This window comes from Gopherus flavomarginatus, chromosome 2, assembly GCF_025201925.1.
Source record: "Gopherus flavomarginatus isolate rGopFla2 chromosome 2, rGopFla2.mat.asm, whole genome shotgun sequence".
Lineage (NCBI taxonomy): Eukaryota > Metazoa > Chordata > Testudines > Testudinidae > Gopherus > Gopherus flavomarginatus.
The window spans coordinates 93,611,376-93,631,889 of record NC_066618.1 but is presented as its reverse complement, the minus strand read 5'-3'; the positions used below and the strand labels follow the sequence as shown (position 1 = coordinate 93,631,889).

The 20,514-nt window shown below is 42.7% G+C and overlaps 1 protein-coding gene across 1 annotated transcript in view; it reads left to right on the top strand.

The window, feature by feature from the left end:
* LOC127044633 (engulfment and cell motility protein 1) overlaps positions 1-20,514 on the top strand; it is a 305,086-nt gene that overhangs the window by 151,060 nt on the left and 133,512 nt on the right. The window contains exons 7-8 of the mRNA XM_050939721.1: positions 5,287-5,322; positions 17,884-17,983. Of these exons, the coding sequence (XP_050795678.1) occupies positions 5,287-5,322; positions 17,884-17,983 (136 nt within the window). The remainder of the gene's footprint in view (positions 1-5,286; positions 5,323-17,883; positions 17,984-20,514) is intronic.

Here is a 20,514-nt window from a genome sequence, read left to right as displayed (position 1 = left end):
GAAAAACATTATATTTAAATAATGTTTTCACCTCTCAGGGTAATTTTACATGTAAAAGGTATTAATTAAAATATTTGGCAATTACTCTTTCACCTTACCATGTGAATTTGCTCTTTTTTATCTACCTGTAGGAAAAATTAAGGAGTTTATGATATTTATTTTGTAAAAACAGTTTTCATCTTATGCATTTTAAGAAAGTAAAACATTGTTGAACTGCTGGTCCAAATATATTTATTATTCTTACTTTAACATAGAATGAAGCCTGCAGCCCCAGAGTTCTCTATCCCCAGCAGGTGCGGGGCCACGGTTTCTCTCTGGCTTAAGCCGTGGTCCTGCGCCTGCTGGTGACCGAGAACACCGGCGCCCGCAGCCTGCAGCCCCGGAGTTCTCTGTCCCTGGCAGAGGCAGGGCCGTGGCTTCAAAGCCGGAGAAAAGCCATGGTCTGGTGCCTGCCAGGGACAGAGAACACTGACGCCTGTAGCCCCGGAGAAGCTGGAGAGAAGCCGCAGCCCCGCCCCTGCCAGGGACAGAGAACGCCAGCGCCCGTAGCCTGCAGCCCTGGAGTTCTTTGTCCCCGGCAGGCGCGGGTCCGCGGCTTCTCTCCCCTGCTGAGCACTAGGCGGGCGCCCATAAATGCCCCAGTGGGCGTCGTGCTGGAGACCACTGCTGTAGATGAAGCTCCTAGTCCCGTGTCCCTTGCCTGGTGTGATTAACCCAGTGTCGTTTAAACTCGCTTGGAGGCAAGCATGTTTAGACATACGGTGTTTAAAAACACTGAGGGCTTGTGTACACCAGAAGCAGCTGTGCTGCTGTAGCATGTCTGGTGAAAATGCTTTATGCCGACTGGAGAGGTGCCTCGTTGGCACAATAAAACCACCTCTGCGAGAGGTGGTAGCAATGTTGGCTGGAGAAGCTCTCCTGTGAGGGGGGTGGTTTTTTCACACCCCTGAGCGACATAAATTGTACTGACATAAGTGGTAGTGTGTAGAAGCCCTGTCAGCCACGGGAGACGGGCTAAAACAGACACTCTTGATATTGCTAACACCAATAGAGCTGCACTGGCATTACCCGTGGTGTGAAATTTTCACAAAAACTCCTTAGCGTAGATGAAGCATTTGTGTGTCTTGTAGATTACCTCAGCTGAGACCTGATCTGCAATAAAGAGTTAGGTCAACCCAGCTGTGTTGTTCAGAGGTGCGAAAAATCCCCCCCCTCCACGCCTGGCGACATAAACTGACCTAACCCCCTGTGTAGACAGCCAATAGCAGTACAGTGGCACAGCTGCAGTGAAAAGCCCTCAGACTAGGACTCTTTTTTGATTCATAGGCAGCAATCTGTAGGTAAGTCTACACTGAAGCAGTACAGCGGCACAGCTGCAGTGTTTCAAGTGTAGAAAAGCCCTCAGACTAGGACTATTTTTTTGATTCATAGGCAGCAATCTTACCACGTGAGCCAAAAGGCAGTTGACCCAGTAGGAGCTGTGCTAAGTTTGTCTCAGCTGGAAGCTGCTCTTGGCATATATTACAATGCACTTTCAGCAAGAATTAAATTTGTGTGGGTTGGGGAATTCCAAATGGAACTGCTGTTTTTTTGGGATTTGGCCAGAAATTTATCACAAAGTTCCTTCGAGGCCAAACACTGAACATATTGTGGTAGCAGAATGTCTAAACCAATAACCTTTCATTATTCGCTCTTTTACATTATGTTGGCATTCACTTTGAGTTTTTTCCTTTATGGAAACTGGTATGATAGATAGATAGGATAGATAGATTTATCTGCTCATCAGTATACTATGAGTCCTTCACACACATTAATTAATTTACCCTCACAACCCTCCTGTGAGGTATGAATACAGCATTATTACTATCCATTCCAGTGCAAGCAGCAAACAGCACATACCCAGAAAAGACAAATATCAGGACCTCATCCACTTCCTGATCAATAAGATCTTTGCCATATGTGACTTTATGAGTGATGCAGACCAAATCAAGTGAGTCATTACAGAAACCGGGCTGACTGACAGTTTTGGCTTACCTCAACTCTCCAGGATCCTCTGTCCACCACATGGCCATATCTAGGGAGGACAAACTTCTGAGTGTAGTAGTCATTCTCTTCCCATCTAGGCTGAAAAGCAGGAAGATTTCTCTCAAACAGGAATCCTACACTATGATGCTATAGCTATGTCGTAGTAGTGCCATAGTGTAGATTCTTCCTACACTGACAGAAGGGTTTTCCATCACCTCAGGAACTCCATTTTCCTCGGTAATGGTAGCTAAGTGTGCCCATAGGTTGTTAGGAATTCCAAATTCATACTTCTCTACAAACACTGAAACACAGAAGCCTTCCCAGAGGAATTGTTAGAGATGCAGTCTGACATGGTGATGAAGTTCACAAAACTAATTATTATGGTAGACTTCCAACATCCACATGGATGACACCTGTGATACAGTAATCCAAAATCTTCTTTCTGACTCCTCCACATTAGACCACCCCACTCTCCATAACCATGAGTTGCCACCAGAGATACAATCTACTAGAACGATGAAACTGGTGAGCAGTAGGTGGAATCACGTTGGGGAGAGAACTTTAACAGGAACAGTATCTCAGTGATGGTACTCACTCCCTCAACAAATGAGAATGACCCCTCACTACTTTCAGAACTAAATGCAAAACACATTTGTCTTAACACCTCCCGCCCACCCCCACCAAAACCCCTATATTTCAGGAAGGACCAGAAGGAAGAAAATCAGGAGAGACACGTTGGAAGGTGCTCAGATACTGATGAGAGTTGTATGAATATCTGGAGATCTTATAAATGGAGAAGTGATGCTCAGTACTCCCTGCTGACTGTCCATTTGCTGGGTCTAGTTGCTACCTCTGGGTTGCTGCTGCCCAAAGGACGTGAGAGTGGGATCTGGAAGTACTTCCCTTGTGCTGCTGCTGCCTGGATCCCACTCTCTATGTGACTGCCCAGGGGAAGTAAGAGTGCAGGTCAGTGCCACTGGGACACGTGACCTACCTAAACCCTTCCCGTGGCCAGACAGTGGGACAGGACCAACTGTGTGGGAAACACTGCTCTAGGATGTAACTCTTTAATATAAGTGTCTCAAAGTATTTCTCCTGCAGTGCCCTGCTTGGAACAGAGTGTGAGCTATCTCAAGAAGGCACTCAATTTTCACTCTTCCCCCAGAGCCACTTACCTGAGTGACTGAAATGGGGAAACCACATAGAAGAAAAGTTGTATATGAATGTTATGTAAATATCATGTTTTATATGTTGGACTTGTGAGATGATATAATATAAAAATGGTATATGACAATCAACACGCTGATGCAGTATGTGTAGAACATACAGCATACTGTTTATGTAGAGAAACCATACGCTTCCAAATTAGGAGGTAGAAGAAGGCGAGGTAATCCTGCATTATTGCTGCGTATATCATCAAAGCTCTCCTTACTGAAGTTCTAAATATTACTGCATGGAACTGGACAGTGTTTGGTTGAAAGCACTTAGGATGTTAGCATTCATCAGAAGAAGCAGCAAAGTAGCAGATGACGATGGTCCCAATCCTGACCCAACTAACACCCCTTATGACATAAATTTGACTTCACTGTATTTTTTTTTTAATCAATAGCTAACGGTGCAAGTTTGGCCCCATGTGAATAACTGGTCCATTTCATCATAGAAAATTGCCTTCCTTATCCTAGAGGATGACTGTAGAATAAGTTGGGAATGCACTGTAAGGCCAACAGAACTGGTTGACCAAGTACCTTGGACTAATTCAGACCTTGTGATATGGTATATCCATATACAAATGCTGGAGAACATTGTTATATCAAATCAAAGTTACCCCCAGAGAAAGGATAGAAAGGATTAAAAAGATAGGGTAGTGAGATCTGCAAATATTAAGAGTTCTCTATAACAATTGGCATACAAGATTTAGGAATATAACTGGGGTGAAGAAGGCGAATTTGCTCTTTGGATTCAGTGAGGATTATTATTTTTTTGGATGCCAATCTCACCATTCATAACTTCTTTACCTTAGCTTGCTTAGTGGCATAATCAGCACTTCTGGAGCTGGTTATTACTGGGATGATGATTTGCAAATCATGATTAGTGGACCGTGACTTCGAAATGTTCCTTATTATCTTTTCTCTCTTCCCTCCACTTAATATTCAGCTTGCAGTTTCCTAAATATAGTAATATGATGCCATAATTTCTGGTTCACTAATGCTGCGCAGTATTGCATGTCTCCGAAAAAATAGGAAATGTCTAAACAAAACCCTCACGGCTGTGGTACATAAACCACCCTCCACAAATAGGCACCAAGTGTTTTGGAAGTTGTTACAGGGGCGATGTTATCATGAAGGGTAGAATTAGAGCTTGGAAAAAACTGAAACCCCCTGATGACAGACTTTTGGAATCTGAACCCATATGTACATTTTTCACAGCTGGGGCCTGCTTTCCTCAAATGGGTTAATACTGCACTCTGGATCTGGATACCTATAAATTTAGGTGTGTGGAATTTGAACCTACATTTGAAGCACAGACCCACCTTTAGTCTGTGCCCGCATACTACAGCTATAACTCAGGGAAACTAATTCCGATGTGGCTTAAAGCTGTTGTGTAGACATGACCTCACCATGTCCTTGTAGCCATGTTTAAAAACCTAGGATGAAATCCTGGCCCCACTGAAGTCAGTGGGAGTTTTGCTAATTACTTCAGCAGGGCCAGGATTATGTCCTGGGCCGTTCAGGATTTCAACTCAGTTACCTCCCATCTACACCAAAATTTTTAGCCATGTCTTCTATGATTGAGTTGTGTTTGTAATGTAGACAGGGAGTAAAAGAAATGAGTTTTCTGAGAACCGACTTCATGTTATAGCAACCTTAAGACAGAAGATGTCTCAAGTGTATTATTATCATGAACTCTTTTTGTATCAAAGAAACCTATAAGACTACGCACAGTAATTTAGGCTGTCCAGGCACTGATAATGAAAAGATAAATAGGATCTAAAGGATCTATGCTCAATTTATTTTTTAATTGGAAACTTTTCCCTTTTTCTTTCTTTCTTAAAACAAGTATTCAGGCCAGGTAATTAAAAGATATTCTGAATTAACTAAAGCCCTTTCTTTTCCTTCACCAAATATTGAACTATTTCCTTTCTGAATAAGTGCCAGTTATTTATTGTCCTTTATACTATGTGTCAATCCCTGAATGTTATTAAACTTGTCCTTTTTTGTATTAAAATGTATCTCCTCACATGGAAGTTTTTAAATTTTACAGACGCTATCAGAAATTGCAGAAGATAATGAAGCCCTGGTAAGAACCTGATTGGATTGTCATCTTGCACATTTCTTCTTTTTGCATGATTGATTCCAGGCCTTCCTTCTAATATTATATTTAAGTACATCTGCGTTTATTGCTTCAACAGCTCTTCAACCTCTGTTTCCTGCTCTTTGATGTTACCTGTCAAAGATTTTTTTTTTTTTTTGGTTTGCTTGTGCAATGGATGCTTCTTTTCTATAACTATACTAAAACTGTGGTGAGGGGGCTCTCGCTGTTTCCTACAGCAAGGCTATTTTAATTTGAGCAAGCAACTTCCCTTTTATTCTTTTTAAGTCTGTGGCTTGTGTGATTATTAATAGTTAGTTATCTCAATCACATGTCTTGTCCCAATACTTCAAATGGGACTGTTTGTGTTTAAAGTAGGGCTGTCAATTAATTGCAGTTAACTCATGCAATTAACTCAAAAAAATTAATTGTGATTAAAAAAATTAATCGCAATTAATTGCACTGTTAAAAAATAGAATACCAATTGAAATCTATTAAATATTTTGGATGTTTTTCTGCATTTTCAAATATATTGATTTTTATTACAACACAGAATACAAAGTGCACAGTGCTCACTTTATATTATTATTTTTATTACAAATATTTGCACTGTAAAAATGATAAACAAAAGAAACTATTTTTCAGTTCACTTCATACAAGTACTGTAGTGCAATCTCTTTATCGTGAAAGTGTAACTTACAAATGGTAGATTTCTTTTTGTTACATAAGTGCACTCAAAAATAATACAATGTAAAACTTCAGCGCCTACAAGTCCATTCAGTCCTACTTCTTGTTCAGCCAACTGCTAAGAGAAACAAGTTTGTTTACATTTATGAGCGATACTACTGCCTGCTTCTTATTTACAATGTCACCAAAAAGTGAGAAGAGGCATTCGTATGGCACTTTTGTAGCCAGTGTTGCAAGGTATTTACGTGCCAGATTCATGTGCCCCTTCATGCTTCAGCCACCGTTCCAGAGGACATGCTTCCATGCTGATGATGCTGATTGAAAAAAATGTGTTAATTAAATTTGTGACTGAACTCCTTGGGAGAGAATTGTATGTCTCCTGTTCTGTTTTGCTTGCATTTCGTGTTATAGCAGTCTTGAATGATGACCCAGCACCTGATTGCTTTAAGAACACTTTCACAGCAGATTTGATAAAATGCAAAGAAGGTACCAATGTGAGATTTCTAAAAATAGCTACAGCACTCAACCCAAGGTTTAAGAATCTCAAGTGCCTTCCAAAATCTGAGAGGGACGAGGTGTGGAGCATGCTTTCAGAAGTCTTAAAAGAGCAGCACCCCGATGTGGAAACTACAGAACCTGAATCACCAAAAAAGAAAATCAACCTTCTGCTGGTGGCATCTGGCTCAGATGATGAAAATGAACATGCATTGGTCTGCACTGCTTTGGATCGTTATCAAGTAGAACCCATCATCAGCATGAACACATGTCCTCTGTAATGGTGATGGAAGCATGAAAGGATATATGAATCTTTAGTGCATCTGGCATGTAAATATCTTGTGACGCCTGCTACAACAATGCCATGTGAATGCCTTTTTTCACTGTCAGGTGACATTGTAAAGAAGAAGCAGTCAGTATTATTTCCTGCAAATTGTAACCAAATGTGTTTGTCCTGAGCGATTGGCTGAACAAGAAGTAGGACTGAGTGGACTTGTAGGCTCTAAAATTTTACATTATTTTATTTTTGAATGGAGTTATTTTTTGTACATAGTTCAACATTTATAAGTTCAACTTTCATGATAAAGAGATTGCATTTCAGTACTTGTATTAGGTGAATTGAAAAATATTATTTCTTTTGTTTTTTACAGTGCAAATATTTGTAATCCAAAAATAAATATTAAGTGAGCACTTTATGCTTCGTATTCTGTGTTGTAAGTGAAATCAATATATTTGAAAATGTAGAAAATATCCACAAATATTTATATAAATGATTTAACAGTGTGATTAATTGTGATTAATTTTTTTAAATCGTGCAATTAATCACAATTAATTTATTAAATCGCTTGACAGCCCTAGTTTAAAGTTAAGCATGTGCTTACATGCTTTGCTGAATCGGGCCATAAAAGGTATTGTAATAATTATATTGGACTACAAAATTAAAATGTCAAATATAATTCAACAACCAAACAAAAGTCTACTTAATCACTTAGTCGTGGATATGCCACTTTGACAGTTTGGTGTAGTTTATCACACAGGAAATGCAGCTTACCATTGGAATGGAAGGTAAATCATGGTGTCAAAGCTGCTGTAAAGAAACTTCTAAAACATCCACGTTTAAATCATTGCTAATTAAAACATTTTAAAGAAAACTAACCATGTAACAATGTAAAGATCTTATTTCTCATTCTGGTACAAAAAGCTTTGATTCTTAACATGAAAACTAGATTCTAGAATGAAACAGATGAATGTGAGAAGGCCTTCAAATTCCCAGGAGCCACAACCGAACTGAGGGATGATGTGTCTCATGCAGGGAGATATTTGGTTCTTCTCACTTGTATGAGAGTAAATGCTGCTGCATTCATAAAGGAGTAGTTCCACTTCCTGTATCTCAGTCTATTTCCCAGCAGGATGTTTATTTTGATGAAGTATTGGCAAAGGTCTAAATTTTGCTTGCCATTGGGCTTCTCTGCATTCCCTTATGTGATTGTCTCAGCTTTTAAGCATGTCCCTGTAGCAGGGCTAAAGCACTGCCCTGGACTTTGAACTATATTGCATCTGGGTCTGCTGACTCGTTATATTTGTAATGTAGATGAGCTCTACTCATCTAGTAGTCCCATTGACTTGTGGGAGTTAAGTCTTGGCTACATTGGAGAAATTCATAGAGGTGTAACTGCATTGAGTTTATGACATCAGTGCAAACCTCTAATGTAGATATGCTGCACCAGTGCAAAGAGGGGCCTACACCAGTGTGGCTTACTTGGATAATTTACCTATTTAAGTCGCAGTGTAAGCCCCACTTTATATCAGCACAATGTATCTACATGAGCTTGCATCGGTGTAAAATACATTGATACAGTTATCCTAGGGTACATTTTTCTATTCTGTGAAGAACAGGATTTGTCTCTGTATGTCAGCTGTTAAGCACCAGAACCATTCACTATAAGAGGGATAGATATTTCTAGGACTTGTTTTCCTAATTCATTTTTAATGTACAATATGTATAATCTTAATGAGTAGATATTTGTGTTGTTGTCTAAAGTATTCCAACTACTTGCTGCAGTTTTCATTTAGATAGCAGACTGATATGGATAGGGCCAATGGATCAGGAGTTAAAAATCCTAGAGCCCAACTGAACAAACCAAAGTTTCAAAAAGAATGAGGCCTCTTGTGTCACACACAGCCTCCCCTTCCTGTCTTCGTGACTAGTTAATTCAGAGAAGTAAAAAACTAATATTAAAAAAGGGTGAGTCATTTTTGCTTAACAAGTAGACTTGCTATTTCAGAATGTGCCGCTACCTCATTTTGTTACTGACAGTAACTTGTACATGCCATCTTAGGAAAGGTAACACTATTAAAACTTGATCTGTTGCTCTGTGAGGTTTGTATAATAATTTTCCACTCAGAATGAGAATATTTTGGAGAAATGGTTTAATTTTCTATGTCTCTTGAGTCCTATTAACTGCCTTCATTTTATTTTCAAAACCTGCTTACCAATACTTTTGAGTAAAATATTGGATTGCACTCAAATTGCTGGTCCTAGAGCAATGGGGTTAGGACTTGTCTATACATAAAGTTATTCCTGTTCCTGAATAACTCCTGAATTGCATCCACAAAGCAGATTATGCTAAACCAGAACAAGGAACTGTTAGGCTAGATCTACACAACAAAGTTTTGTTGTCCTATGTTGCCATGTTGGTCAGAGCGGGAACCGATAGCTACGCTGACACAACCTCCAGCAAAGATCCAGCTAAGCCAGGGGTGGGCAAAGCTTTTTGGCGTGAGGGCCACATCTGGGTATGGAAATTGTATGGCAGGCCATGAATGCTCACGAAATTGGGGGTTGAGGTGCGGGAGTGATCAGGGCTGCAGCTTGGGGTGTAGGCTCTGGGGAGGGACAGAAATGAGGAGTTCAGAGTGTAGGAGAGGTCTCCAGGCTGAGGCAGGGGGGTGGGGGTGAGGTCTTCATCTGGGGATGTAGGCTCTGGGATGGGGCTGGGGATGAGGGGTTGGCAGTACAGGAAAGGGCTCTGGGCTGGGACAGAGGGGTTCAGAGGGTGAGGGGGGGGATCAGGGCTGCCTTGTCTGCAGGCACTGGCCAATGAGAGCTGAGGGGGTGGCACTTGGGGTGGGGACAGCCTGTGGCACCCCTGGATGCCCCTATGCATAGGAGCCGGAGAGTGGATGTGCCACTGCAGCTGCTTCCAGGAGCCACGACACATGCAGAGCGGGGCAATCCCCTGACCCCGCTCCCCAGTAGGAGCTCAAGGGCTGGATTAAAATGTCTGAAGGGCCAGATACAGTCTCCGGGCTGTAGTTTGCTCACCTCTGAGCTATGCTGACAGAGGAGGGCTTCTATTGACAAACAGTGGTTTAGCTGTACTGGCAGTACAACTCCTTTGCTTGATGTAAGCTGTGTCTCCATTAGGAGGCTCCACTAGTATAACTATAGCAGCAAAGCATTTGTAGTCTAGACAAGGTCTTATTCTGGAATGAGAGTGTCTACATATTGAGTTATTCAGGAATAGCTATAGTGCTTTACATTCACACTCTTCCTTAATCTAAGTTAACTTCCAAGTATAGACAAGCCCCCAGGCTATAATGGAGAGGTAAGATGCAAGCCTAGCTGTGTTACAAGTAATACTTTTTTCGAAGATGCCGGCAGGTTAACATTGGTAGAGTTATGGCTAATCCTTTGTACTGAAAGCTTGAGAAGTTTGACCCAAAGTACTATTACACTGGTACCTGGTGGGCACAAAAATAGGATTTGTGACAACTGCAGCATTGCTATTGCACAGATATATTGCTATATTACAGGAGTGGCCAAACTTACTGACCCTCCAAGCTGCATACAATAATCTTCAGAAGTTCGATTCCTGCAAGACATGCACAACCTGCCCTATGGGAGGGGCCTGTCAGGGTGCGGGGCTTCTGCCCCAATTAGGGTGACCAGATCACCCAAGTCAAATATTGGGATGCGGGGGAGTGGGGCAGGTCAGAGGGGGAAAAAATGGTGGCAGAGCAAAAAAACAAAAACCCCCACCCTCGCTTCCTCCTCCCTCTGCAAGCGCTGAAGGGAGCCCCGGGAGACTCAGGGGAGCGCGGGGCCGGGGTGAGTGTGAGTCCGGCCTGGCCCCGAGCAGGCAGGACTCGGGCGTGGTACCTGGAGGGAGAGTAGGGGATGGCTTGCAGGGCCAGGCGGCGGCCGTTCTCCCCACCTGGGCAGTAAGACTGGGGAGCAGCCGCTGCTGCAGCTCCCACTGCTGCGTGGGGAGGAAGCGGCTGCTGGCCAACCTCGGCAGCTGGGGCTCTGGCGCCCACGAACCCCCCGAGCCCGGGCCTGCTGCGGGGACCCAGCAGTGTGCACGCTGCACCCAGCCCCTGGCCAGTCGCGTCTGGGCTGGCTGCCCAGCTGGTGCAATCCCGCGGGCAGCCCCGAAGTGGGGGCAGCAGGCCCCGGCCCCCTCATCCCGCTTGGGTCCCGCAGGGAAACGGGGCTGGGCTGCCGATACCTCCGCCGTGGGATTGCACCAGCTGGGCAGCCAGCTCAGACGTGACTGGCCAGGGGCTGGGCGCAGCGTGCATGCTGCTGGGTCCCCACAGCAGGCCCGGGCTCGAGGGGTTCGGGCTTGAGCGCCAAAGCTGCAGCCACCAAGCGCCAAGTGCTTGGCCACTTCCTCCCCGTGCGGCAGTGGGAGCTGCGGCTGCTTCCGAGTCCCGCTGCCCAGGTGGGGAGAACAGCCGCCGCCTGGCCCCGCAGGCCGCCCCCCTACTGTCCCTCCAGGTACTGCACCTGAGTCCTGCCTGCTCGGGGCCAGGCCGGACTCACACTCACCCCGGCCCAACGCTCCCCTGAGTCTCCTGGGCATGGCATGCTTGGCAAGAGGCGGGGATTTGGGGAGGGAGCCAATGGGGCAGTGAAAGGGTGGGGACGGGGGCGGGAATCGGGAAGGGAGCCAATGGGGGAAGGAGGGGGCGGAGTCGGGGGGGGAGGGCACTAGCCCTTCCGGGCTCTGGAGCTTTTGCTTGTTTGTCCCGTGTCCCGACCTTAAACCCCTCCCTCCCAGCAGGGCAGAAGCCACTAGACCCACCACACCACCGCAGGGCAAAAGCCCTGAGCTTCAGTCTTGTAGGCGGAGAATGGGGGGTGTATGGGTGGCTCCGGGAGCTGCATTTTAACTGTAAAAGAGCTGCCTGCAGCTTATGAGCCACAGAAAATACCTGGTAACTGCCTCACACCTTATTTAATAGTTCTCACCTGCTCAATGTGGCTGTCTGAAGAGCTATCAGTCTCATTTGGTAGCAGTTTATGTTCACTTTGAGAATGATTACACAAGGTGCAAGTCAGCACAGAATCAGGCTCATGATCTGTGCAGATAAGACTGGGGGTATGTCTACATCTACAATTTTGCAGCGCTGGTTGTTACAGCTGTATTAGTACAGCTGTATAGGGCCAGCGCTGCAGAGTGGCCACACTTACAGCAACCAGCGCTGCAAGTGGTGTTAGATGTGGCCACACTGCAGCGCTGTTGGGCGGCTTCAAGGGGTGTTCGGGGAACGCGAGAGCAAACCGCAGGAAAGCAGGTCTCCTTCCCCGGTTTGCTCTCGCGTTCCCCGAACCCCCGAGCAAGCAGATCTCCTTCCCCGCGGTTTGCTCTCGTGTTCCCCGAACCCCCCTGCAAACGGCGGGGAAGGAGACCTGCTTGCTCGGGGATGCGGGGAAGGAGACCTGCTTGCACGGGGGTTCGGGGAACGCGAGAGGAAACCGGGGAAGGAGACCTGCTTCCCCGCGGTTTGCTCTCGCGTTCCCCGAACCCCCCTGCAAACCGCTGGGAAGGAGACCCGCTTGGGGGGGGATTCGGAGAACTCCGGAGCAAACCGCGGGGAAGGAGACCTGCTTGATTACCAGAGGCTTCCTCAGGTATGCTGGGATACCTGCTTATTCCACGGAGGTCAAGAAAAGCGCTGGTAAGTGTCTACACTTGATTACCAGCGCTGGATCACCAGCGCTGGATCCTCTACACCCGAGACAAAACGGGAGTATGGCCAGCGCTGCAAACAGGGAGTTGCAGCGCTGGTGATGCCCTGCAGATGTGTACACCTCCTAAGTTGCAGCGCTGTAACCCCCTCACTAGCGCTGCAACTTTGTGATGTAGACAAGCCCTGACACTTCCTGAGCTGCTCAGTACTCCACTGTAAGCCCAAGTACTTTATACAGGGCTTGAAATTAGCACCTTTCTTCCTTTGGCTTTTGAGTCATGGATTTGCTTTCCTCCCCTGGCCTCCTCTTGAGTTACAGCAATTATTGTCCCTGTAGCCTTCCCTCCATCCCAGGTGTAGATCAGCTGCCTTTCCGGTGCTGCCTTTGTGCTTCTATCTACCCTTCTAGAATTGTCTTGAGGGGCAAGTGAATTTCTCCCAGCCACTAAATTTGGTGAGCTGGTATCCTAGCCACTAGTGACAATTAACAGTTAATGTCCAACCCTGTCCAAGTATCTTTTACCCTTACCACATATCATATAACTCGATACATCCCCACCTATGCATCATAATGCTATCTTTGTGACAGCAAAAACACTTTGAGTCACTAAGGCCTGGTCCACGCTAAACAGTTAGGTTGACCTATCTACATCACACAGGGCTGTGAAAAAATATACACCTCTGAGTGACGTAGTTAAGCCAACCTCACCCCCATGTAGACAGCGCTATGGTGACCAAACAATTCTGTCAGCTTAGCTACCACCTCCCAGGGAGGTGGATTACTTATGCCATTGGGAGAATCCCTCCTGTTGACGTAGGTGGCTGCAACTGTGATGCTGTAGTGTTTGAAGTGTAGGCAAGCCCTTAGTTTAAAGAGTCATCAAAAGATCTCAGTAGCTTTCCATCACAGCATTATCATGACTGGTGGGAATATGTTGTTCCAGTGTGTATGTATGTGAATATAGAGCTACCTGGGGGTGAGGGGGCTAGATGTCCAATTCCCATTAATTTTAATTTATTTTAATTGGAAATCCAAATTCCTTAGACAGCTTTAACAATCTCAGGCACCTCATGTATACATGTATGAAGAGTGACATGTTGTAACTAGTGTTTTTGCCCAGAGTTGTTTCTCTAATGAAGACATAATAGTAACATGCGTGTGTGGCGAAAAAGGAGGGAAATCTTTCATTTTTTTAGCAGGGAAAACCAAATATCTCGTATTGTTTCTTCAGTTTCATAAGCATGAGAATGTAATAAATTTTCAGGAAAGTAAAATGATTCACAGATTTTGGTCTGATATGCACAAAAAAAGTCTCAAATAATGAGATGGTTGACTGACTTTTCAGGAAGGGACCTATAGGTGCATCACATGCTGGGATTTAGGTGGCAAAAATCAAAGTTCAGAATGAATACCATCCAGTATTGCATCAACAGAGTGGTGTAATTTTGTTGAGCTCAGTCTTCATTAAAATCTTAGTGTTATCAGGATAGGAGATTATATTTACGTGTGTCTTTGATCATTAAAGAAAACCTGTATCATCCTTATTGTGATGGCATACGCTAACAGCATCTTCATCAGAAATTAACACCAGATTGTTAAATCATTTTGCAAAATCTGAAAGGGTCTGGTGTTTATGGGTTGGTTGTGTCTCATGAGATGTAAAATCATCCTGAAAGATCTTGGTACAAATGTGTATAGAAAAAGATCCTTCTACCTACTTATTCATTATGAATGAAACACTGGTGAGATGAGATTTTGTATTAGATGGCATATGCTATTTATTTGCTTGGATTACTGTTCTGGACAAACCTGAATTTCCATGAAGTTTCTTGCAGCCGTTATACTATCTGCCTCTCAAAGGTTAACCATTTTTTATAAACTAAAAAAAAAAGAATCAATGATCCAGGCTTTAATACACTGCTCAAATCTTAACTTGCTGATTAATTATTCTTGAGATTGCTTTCGTTGCTTGACTGTTCTGTTTCTGATGCTCCTCTGTTAAGCTTACCAGTGGCTGTTCAATACTTCGATAATATTATGCTCCTACTGATGTATGTTTATGTGGACATGGATTTTATTTTTAATTTCTACTTGTTTAGTTCCAACATTAGAGCTCTTTTTGCCCGCTCCGATAATGATTTGAAGTGATATAGTGACACCTTGTGGGGCAGGATGAGAATTCTATAGTTAACAAGTGTTAGCTTTAACTTCCAAAGTTTCAGAGGAATGCAGACTCATTACATGAAGCACTGTTTGTTTTTCATTTTGGGGCCCAAATCTTATCCCTTCCACCACCCACACAGGTGCAACTGGCACTGGATTAGGCAGAGATAGTATGGTTTTGGTGATCATGCAGGATTCTTAGAGCCTATGTTGGAAGGATTCTCCCTCCATTTGTGCCACACAGCAGTGGTTTCTCTCTCTTCTGTGGGTCCTTGCAATCTGGCAGACAGGTTTTTTGGAGGTAGGGGCTGGTATATTCCACTGGGGATATTGCAACTGTAAGGCTGAATTCTTTCCTCTAATCCCAGCAGGGTCTCTCCTGTACACACAGCTTGGCCACTCAAGCTAGAAGGTTTCCCTTTTAGGGTATGTGAGTACTGCAGCTGAGAGGTGTGCTTTCCAGCTCAAGTAGACAGACTTGCACTTGCTCAACTTGAGCTAGCGTGCTAAAAATAGCAATGTGGACGTTGCAGGACAGACAGTGTTGCACCTGTCCCCGAGCTCGGGAAGCCACCCGAGCTGGGACTCAGGAAAGCTAACCCAAATTAACTAAAGATTTGAATATAAAGTGGAGTAGTTAAATTATATTAAACCCCTGTACAGACACTCATTCAGAATTAGGGTGTCATTAAATTGGTTTAACTTTAAGCTAAATGAAGCTACTATGTTTAAATTGGTTTAACTTTAAGCTAAATGAAGCTACTATGAATTTTGCTTGCCTTTTTTTACTCAGAAATATCAAATCTGATCTTTTGTGATTTAGTGGAGGACTTTTTGGAGAGGCAGGTGTACTGAATCTTTAACAACCGTATCTTTCTCCCAAGTGCCATTTAGGCATTGACATTGAGTGAGTGTTACCAAAAGCAAGCAAAGAAATAACAAAAGAAAACAAGACAAAACCTCAAAGAACTCTAAACAGAGTGACCTAAAAATCTCTTTTCAATTGTTCATCTTCCACTTTTTTGTTAAAATTTCACTAGCTCTCCAACTGCTATAGAGTCTCCCGGGGCAGATAAGATGTGGATTTCTACAATAAAAAGGAAGCAGAACATTGCCTCTATGTTTTTCTGTGTCAAAAATCTACCAGAATTTATTTATGCAGCATAAAGAAGCAACAGAAGGATACAATCTTCTTTTATATTTTCTTATGGCAAAGACCTTTATATTTAATGTAGCCTGATTTACTAATCATTTATAGTAGATTGCTGTAGCGATGCCAGCATAACCCTCCAGTGTAAACACGGCCTATACTGATGGAAAGGGTTTTCCATCAGTGTAAGAACACAACCTACCTGAGCAGCAGTAGCTAGGTTGATGGAACAATGTGTCTACACTGGGTGTTAAGTCAGCATAGTTACACTGGGCACTGCTGACCGACTCAGCTATGTCAACCTGAATTTTAAGTGTAGACCAGGCCTTGGGAATGTAAGGGATTCCAAAATCTTTCCCTTTACAGATGTTTACCTGAACTCTGCATTGGTTTCCACCCTTAAATAGTATTTAGAATATTGCTTGTTCACAAAACTAAGAAGTTGTAAGATATTTCTTTAATTTTACAGTGTCATTGCAATAGGATGGAGCCATTTAGATTTAAACCAATGGAGCTATGCTGTCTCTGTTTTTTTAATTATGTAGGTGAAGTCCCCCAGCTCTGAAAAAGCACTTAATATTTAACAGGACAAAAAGTTGTCCAAAGCAAGCATATGTAAGAGATGCAAGATGTACCTAAAAACTAATGTCCTTAATATATTTCAACCTAAAGCCATAATCAAGATAGAAGTTTTATATTTTTGAATAAGTTAAAATACCACTTAATGCTAGATTAACACCAAAGTTCCCAATTTTTCCAGTAAACAGTGAGTGCTAGTTGCAACAGTGATCCTTCTATAGACTTTGTCTCATTCTTCTGTATCACCCTCCGTTTTGGGCAGATGATAACCAAGTTGTCGTAGTTGGTGCACGATTTGTAAAACAAAACAAATAAACCAGTAAGGGATTATGAATCAAAGTTCCCTTAACTGCCACCAGGATATTGGGCTCATTTCTGAATGGTGCTGGCCTAATCCAGCAATATACTTAGGCATGTGCTTAACTTTTAGTGCTTGAGAAGTCAAACTGAAGTCAATGGGAATGCTCTTGTGCTTTACATTAATCACATGCTTCAGTATGTTGCTGGATCAGTGGCAGAGTGCTCAGTACCTTGAAGGATCATGTCACCTCATTTAGGACCTAGTTCTGCCACTACCACTCATGCTGAGTAGTCCCTTACTCTATGGATGGCCCCTCTAAAACCAATAGGGCTGCTGATGCACCCAGGCCTTGACTGCACACAAGTTCACTGGCTTAACTTAAATCAGTTTTTAAACTGAAAGTTAAATGGGACAAAATCCTGTGTAGACACACTTATTTTAGGTATTTGGGTTAAGTTTAACCCTGTTCCTAATTGACTTACACTGAATTGATATAAATTAGATTGATATTAATTCAGTTTACAAATGTCCACACAGCCTTTTGCTCTGGTTTCACTAAAACCACTTTAAATTGCATCTTCAGTTGAATTGGTGCAACTTTGCAGTGGACAGCTCTTGAAGTGCTACTCAGCAGGAGTAAGGGTGGTAGAGTTTTGCCTATAAGTAACCTGAATAATGACTTCCTTCTGTAAATAGAATTTAAACATTAATTATTGGAAAAATTGTTGCACAATACAGGTAGCCTCTCTCTAAATACTTCTTCTATTAATCTCCTGTGAAGAGAAGGAATTAACAATTCACCAACTTTCTGTGAACACATCTGACACATTGGTATAAAAGCAAGATGACATTCAAATGGGAGTGTCCACTTCATTTGCTAAAGGAAGACTCCTCCCTCAGCTCTAAAAACATGGACTAAAAGAGAGGTTTAATCTGCACGGGGTGATTTTCTTGGCCTTTGCATGAAGTTTTCTCACAAATGCGAATTGGTCTCTTCCAGGAGACAGTCTTTGATGCCAATGCTAACGTGTTTTGGAGTATCTTCATTGCACGGCCTCTTTTGCTCTGCTTCTACCTCTTAACATGTCTTTGGCTTTTTTGTCTTGCCTTTCTAAGAGCTTCCTGCCACTGTTCCCTTTATCGTTGCCCTGCTGCATTACTGGTAACTGTTGTTATGACTCCTGTCTCTTCCAGCTTTGGAGATATGTTATCCTTTACACTGACTGCATTTGTTGAGCTGATGGATCATGGGATTGTATCATGGGATACATTCTCGGTGGCATTCATTAAAAAGGTAAATTTCTGTCCTAAAATGCATGTTTTTAATGTCAGTTTGTGTGTCTAGGTGGGAAATGTTCTTATTCAGGTAGATAGTAATTAACTCAGGGTATGGCTACACTTGAACGGCAGCGCTTTGAAGTGTGAGTGTAGTCGGAGCGCCAGCGCTGGGAGAGAGCTCTCCCAGCACTGCACGTAAATCACATCCCTTACGGGTGTAGCTTACAGCGCTGGGAGCCAGCGCTGCAGCACTGATTACACTGAGGCTTTACAGCGCTGTGTCTTGCAGCGCTCAGGGGGGTGTTTTTTCACACCCCTGAGCGCGAAAGTTGCAGCGCTGTAAAGTGCCAGTGTAGCCATGGCCTCAGCAAAGTAAGTCTCTGAAAGTGTGTGGGGGTGGGATGAGGGAGAAGGGCTGTTTCAGACTGTTTTTTGTTGTTGTGAAGCCTGAACCTACTTCTACTGAAACCTCACTGTTGTTGAATTCAGTGGAACAGGATCAAGTCTATGGTGCCTTTCTTAAGCCTTACATAAATGACAACATTATATTGATTTTTTAAATTGGTTTAGAAACTGACTTTAGTTAAATTGGTCCCTTATGTGGACACTCACTTTAACTTAATTGTACCTTATGTCAACTTAGTGTAAGCTAAAGTTTTAACTTAAGACAAGGCCTTACTTTGGCTCGAACCAAGAGCAATGACAGAGAGTTTCATTTTTTGTTTGGTTGTATTGTGCACTGAAATGAAGGGACTCTGAAGAATGCTTTGTAATTGGAAAGCTTGGCTTTTCCCCCAACATCATTTATACAATAAAAGATACTACTCACCCACCTTCTCTCTCTAAAGTGAGTTAAAAGTAGTTTTGGGACCTACATCTGCTCTTGAGTCACCCTGCTAATTTCTCTTGTTTTATAATCAAGGTTTCTTGTTTTAAATGTTTTTTCTCTCCCCACACAAATCGGGAAAACTGATGATATAATAGAAACAATGACACTGATTATCCAAAAGTACTGCTAAATGCACAAATTAAACAAACTGAAAAAAATAGTGTTTTCCCCCTCTAATCTTTTTCATTTATAATAATCATGTGTTGCTTAAAATATTAACACCTTAAAAAAAATCAGAGAGTAGAGCTGTTTTTATTAAGATGATATTGTCTCATGAAAAAGATACTACTGGGACAAACTTGACCCAAAATAATCTTATAAAAAGACTAAAAATGAATGGTAATATTTTCAGAAAATAATAACTGTAGCAATAATATTAAAATATCTCATGGAAACTTTTCTTTCTTAAAGACATTTCCCTGCAGTGTCTGCAATCTAAATTTGGTTAGAAAATGACTATTGCTTAAGTGAAACTGACAAGTTTAGTTCCACTGTCCAAGCTGAAAGAATCAATACAAACATAGGAAATAAGCAGAACAGTGAAAAGAGAACTAGATTTAAAAAAAATCAATTTTCATAATCAAAGCTGCCATTTGTGAGAAGTCAAGACATTTGATTTTTAAAAATATGGGCTCCAACATCTTCTCTTTTGCACTCATGTAAGTTCATTAAAGTCAGTTGGGTTACGTGGTTAACCCAGAACAGAATTTCTGTCACTCATCACCTGATAGTGTCACTTTTGAGCACGGGTGGAGTGTCCTATTTAAACGTCTGGGATGTAGATACTTACGCACACATTTCCAAACTGGTCAAAACAGTTACTGAATATGTCTTACTGCATATCTTTTTCTGTTTTTAAAAATATCTTACAGGTTTGATAGTTTTATTTTACATTTTTCCACTAAAAAGAATAGAATGCAACTGTTTTGTAACAGACTTATATAAGACATGATCAAGTACAGCACGTCCTTGAAAAGCCCACTGACAAATGAGTACAAAGCCCACAAATGCTACCTTGTCAACCAAATAAAATTAATTTCTTATCCAACCTCTTCCTTTGCCCTGCAGGATGCAAAGTAATTACAGGAAAAGCTAGCAAGTGCGCTGCCTGATATTGGTATGTCTGCTGTGTATTCTGGGCCCAACATTCCTAATCGGTAAATGTCCATGGGCAACCTATTAAAAATGAGTTCCTTCCTAGTGAGGCACCTAGCTCAGCCGTCCTGACAAGGAGAAGGAAGAAGAGAGTAAACAGAGAAGGGATCAATAGAAAGAATAAGGAAGAATGGCAGAGGGGAGAAAATATAAAAGGAGAAAGGCAGGCAGAGATGCAGGAAAGGTGCATAGTTATGACCCAACCATGCAATGTGTTATGTGCATATGGACTTCTGCACCTATGTGGAGCCCCATCACCTTCATTGCATGCCAGGGATCAGGGATAGGGCCTTCTTTCTCTCTCATGGGAATCCGTTGCTCCACTAGTACCAGCCAGACCCTTTGAAGTTCTTGGTGGGCTGGTGTGACCACTGACACTGCAGATATGGGGGTTGAAGATCTACTGCTAAGCTAGGGGCACGTCAGCCCTGCCCCTGTGAAGAGCTTTTCTCTACTAGATGGAGGCAAAGTTGGAAGGGGAAAGTTAAAGTGAAAAAACATCT